We start from the raw sequence: 4,972 nt of genomic DNA, 5'->3' as shown, positions 1-4,972 counted from the left end.
GTGGTGAGCGACAGACTGCTTTAATTCTGGATCCAGATCCACGCTCCGGAGCAGAAGGGGGCGGTATTCTACCATGATGTTGAAAGCCAACCTGAACCGCCGTAATACTAACCTCGCGTCACCAGGCTTTGTAAAACAACAACAAACAGAAGAACCCAATAAGATGTCGACTTGTCCGTGCCGATCATAGTTATATGTAAGGGACGGGTGCTGATTATCAGCTCTCTATGTTGCTGATCCAAGCGACGAGGTAAAAACTGCATCACGGAGCTGTACGTGATCAAGACCAATACGTCAATCAAAAAACCCTTTGATGCTTTGGACCATGGACGCTATCGATTTACAGTCGTCGATTTGGTTTTCAGACGTATGCTTCCGGACTACAAAAGTCGCACACTCCAATTAACCTGGTTTTATCACATCTCCTGCCGTGGCTGTCCGGTGGCATCTTTAGTAGCGTATGGTTATCAAACCATTAAAAGGCTCACGAATGTTAGCATCTCTGTAGCAACCTGATCAACTATACGATCGCGAAGTGGAGGGTTCGAGCCGTCGAGGGGAGTATCACCATCATCATTATCACGGTGAGTAAGTACTCATACTCAGTCAAGCCTGCAGATCATGTCACTCCGCTGACTCCGGGGCAGATGTACAAGCTCTGCTGTTATGTTTATGATGCGCGACACCGTCGATATAGATTTAATTCATTTTGTCTCTTTTTTTATACTAGGCTTCAACATGAAACCGAACTGATAAACCCATTTGATAACTGTTTAAAGGGACACTTCACCCGTTTTGCAAATATGTTAATGACGTTTAGAATATTTAGAACACTTTCCTGGATGTCTTTGTGTGTAATATGTAGTTTTAGATATTTTAGATTTTAGCAGTGAGCCCAGTGTCTCTGATGTCATCAACACTGGGCTCCTCCTTGTGGATAGGGGGAGGGCTGTTTTAAGGCCTATTCATAGTCTGGATTTTCGGTGGTGAGGTGACACCACCGCTCCAGTGGTGAGGTGACCACCGGAGCTGTAATAACGTGGAGCGGTGGTGAGTAAAAACAGAGAGAAGGGCTGGGGAGAGCGGTGGTTTGCTCTTCACCGCGGCTCCGTGACGTCATGTTGTAGTTGCGGTGGTCACCTCACCACCGATAAATCAGACTATGAATAAAGCGTTATTCATAGTCTGGATTTTAGGTGGTGAGGTGACCACCGAACTACAACAAGTATCGCGAGACTCTCCACCGTTTCCTGTCTGCAAGTGATTAGAAAACAACCTGTGATATGTCTTTTTTTATATGCCTGAAGTTGTACATGCCCAAATTTGTGCATGTACAACTTCCTGGTCAACTGCGCATGTTTCTTTCCTTCCATGGAGCAACATGGCGTCGTCCGTACGGTCTTCGCGTCTCGTCCTCTTTAGACAGTCCTTGATGTAGTCCAGTAAGTGAGCCCAGTGTCTCGTCTATGAGACACTGGGCTCACTGCTAACATCTAAAATATCTAAAACCACATATTACACACATAAAGACCCCAGGAAAGTGTTCTAAATCTTCTAAATGTCATTAACATATATTTTTTGGCAAAAAGGGTGAAGTTTCCCTTTAAGCGTATGCTGCCACCTGGAACTTCTTTTATTGAGGCGATGTTATTCCTATTTCCTACTGTTCCATTTTAGACATACTGTCTGGTTGTCAACAGTATCTCTCCCGTGGAATGCTAAGCAGCACATTATTCTTGCCAGAGGTGGAAAATTAAGTAATATGTTTTGGTATCTTTTCTATGCCCAGTGTACTGGAGTATTTCCTATTTGCAGTCATTTTACTTCTACTCCACTACATCTCAGACTGCATAGTGCCAGCTAGTTGTATTCATTTAGATGTATACTATGTACATTATTGAAGGTGTTTCTGTAATGTTATTTCTTCCCGATAGACAGTAGGTCTACTTTTCTTAAATCTTCTAACTGCTGTGCTGCCTCTTGGCGACCGATTTCCCCCCCACAGGATCAATAAAGGCCTATCTAGAATAACACAACACACTGTTATGTTTAAATTGTCTTGCAGGCCCCCAATTTACTCTTCAGAGACGACAATCCACTATACCTAGTCTACACTGTGACTGTCTTGAGGATCCTTACCGACTGGGACGAAAGAGGACCCAACAGGTTGAAGTGGAGCTCAGAACCTGTCAGCGTGGTCTGGACACATGGCCGATAAGATCTCTTATCTAATTTGAAATAATTGCATCCATTGCCACTGCCAGGCCACACTGGACTCAAACTGTGGACATCAGCTTAACCATGTCAAACATGGAGCTGCTGAGAACACTGGTCACTGAACGTTTGTTAGTGGCTGCAGAGGAAATCTTTAGGATCATTGAGAGAACTATTGTGGAACATGTGGAGGTGGTTTCCCATTCTAAATGGGTAGCGGACAGTCACCATAGACGGTTCGATGCAGAAGCGTTTCCAAGAACAGGTTTGTGAATCAACTGGCCGCACCCTTTACAATATATTTTTTACAAACTATCTTTTTATTCAGTCTAGAAATGAATGTCACCACAGTTTTGCTTAGAGACACAAGTCATTAGCATGTTTTGCAGTTAGTGCAATTACATACATTACTTTAACGACTTAAGACCAATGTGGTCTATTTTTTGCAGTGTCGTCAGGTGGCAGCCACAGTGGGCGCCCCTCACTTCACGACGTGACAAGTGTGATTTGTATAGAGTAAACAACGTCAAAACATTAAAAAAAAGGCTGGATCACATGCAGCTGCAAACAGCATTAGCATTGGCCAGTGGCCACCAGTATCTTAAAAGAAAATCATAACGTAAGTAGTTCCTAATCAGTAGAACAGTTTCTTCAAAACCTCAACTATCCCTGCCAGCAAACATTTAATTTTTAAATCAGAATCTCTTCCACACAAGCATTGCAAACCGGACTGTAATATTTTGGCTTCTCCTTTCCTTTAGTGTTCACTGTCACAGAAGTGAAGGACCCATTTGAGCACCAGCAGCCTGCTGCTAAATGGAACCCCAGTCTGCAGCATCAACAGCCCCAAAGTGCTGGACCAGAGCAAAATGATGACCATCAAACCCTGTGTGCAAGAAATCCAGACACATTCCTGAGTGAAAACTGCAAGAGTGATAAAGAGATATTGACAGATACTGAATCATCATCTTACCAGTGCCAGTTCTGTGACAGATATTTCTGTCACCAGTCTGACCTCATTGTTCATACCAGGATTCACATGAGTGAGAAACCATACAAGTGCCAAAACTGTCACAAGTGCTTTGCACAAAAGGGGAATCTGGCTATTCACATGAGAAAACACACTGGGGAGATATCACGCCAGTGCAGAGATAATGACCGGTGGTTATCTGAAAAAGCTGAACTTGACCATCCCATGGAAAAACCTTTACAAGAACCAGCGCCCAGTGGTGGTGAGAAAATCTCTGAAGACCTTGAAAGTGATTTCCAGACATGTCCACTAACTGTTCCTCCCTACGCCCAAAGTGAATTCAACCAAGAATCACTACAGCCCTTATGCCTTTACCAACTCCAAACAGATGGCGATATAGATAAAGACATCTCAACTGTCCTTACAGCCAATCAAATCAAAATTGAACCAGCTGATCAAATCAAAACCGAACCTATTGGCTTCGGTGTCGTATCAGATCCCACAACTGATAATCAATGCATTGTATCAGATTCCACCCCTGATAATCAATGCATTGGATCAGATTCCACCCCTGATAATCAATGCATTGTATCAGATCCTACCACCACCAATAATCAAAGTATTGTTCCAATGAACCCAGACTCTTCTGTGACTCCAGGTCAACGAGGTGATGGTGAGGAAGAGATTGGAGAGAGTAGTAGAGAACTGTTTTCCAACTTGAAGCATCTCCACATGAAAGGAAGCTTGCCAAGTAGAAGCCGGACTTTTGAAGTCTGCAATGCACAGAAACCCTACAAGTGTCCTCACTGCAGCAAATGCTTTTCCTTGACAAAGACGTTAATCAGACATATAAAAATCCACACAGGGGACAAACCATATCGGTGCCAGTTTTGTGGACGGAACTTCTGTCAGAAGTCTGACCTCGTTACTCATACAAGGACACATACAGGAGAGAGGCCGTATCAGTGCCAAGAATGTCAAAAAACATTTGCCCAGAAGGGCAATCTTGTAGTACATATGAGGAAACATACACGTGAAAAACCATACCAGTGCCAAGAATGTGGTAGCAGCTTCAGTTTCAAGCCAGCTCTACATTGTCACATGCAGAGCCATAGATGAAATGTTGTGCCAGAGCATTTTCCAATGGAATCCATGTCCAATTATGAATGATGCATTGTGAGTTTGTAGATCTGCCATGTGTGTGTGATACTGGCACGTAACCAAGTATGCTTCACAGCCACTTAGTGGAATTGTTATTTAAATAAACTATTACAAAACACTACTTTTCGTGCCAATTTAACCAGGTGTATTGGGCATATTGGCTGACATTTTCAAAATGTCTTCAATCTTTTTCAAATTTGTCAAATGTGATTCCTACCTGATGAAAAGATTTCACTCGGTTTCTCCAGTGTAGACTCAAGTCATCAAGGAAGCTCTTGGAATGGAACTGGCAGTTTGTTTCTTCAGTTGTGTCAGAGTAGTCCATGTCCGTCCACTGTGAAAATGTCTCATGAAAGGGAGATTGTTGCAAAGACAAGCTAAGGGATGTAACAAAAATAAAGAAATAAAAAAAAAAACGTTGCCATTGTCCCCCCCCCCCCCCCCCCAATATTAGGCTACTTCTGAATCTTAACACATTCAAGCAAGTACGCCTATCATGAATACATAAACAAACACTGCATTTCATGTCTTATTCAAAAGCAAAGTTCATGCAGTTGTCCCAGCCATAACATTACATATTGTGGAATACTTGACAGTAATAAAACAATGTATTTTTTCAGTCAGATT

The 4,972-nt window shown here is 42.7% G+C and overlaps 1 protein-coding gene across 1 annotated transcript; it reads left to right on the top strand.

The window, feature by feature from the left end:
* Positions 1-106: 106 nt before the first annotated feature.
* On the top strand, positions 107-4,721 carry LOC306914762 (uncharacterized protein). The gene is made up of 3 exons (XM_079491950.1): positions 107-584; positions 2,066-2,479; positions 2,976-4,721. The coding sequence occupies exons 2-3, from the start codon at positions 2,302-2,304 to the stop codon at positions 4,301-4,303; spliced, it is 1,506 nt and encodes a 501-aa protein (XP_079348076.1). The 5' UTR covers positions 107-584; positions 2,066-2,301; the 3' UTR covers positions 4,304-4,721.
* Positions 4,722-4,972: the final 251 nt, after the last annotated feature.

Source organism: Electrona antarctica (genome assembly GCF_951216825.1).
Source record: "Electrona antarctica genome assembly, chromosome: 22".
Lineage (NCBI taxonomy): Eukaryota > Metazoa > Chordata > Actinopteri > Myctophiformes > Myctophidae > Electrona > Electrona antarctica.
Note: the sequence above shows the minus strand (reverse complement) of the source record. Positions and strands in the feature narration are given on the sequence as shown.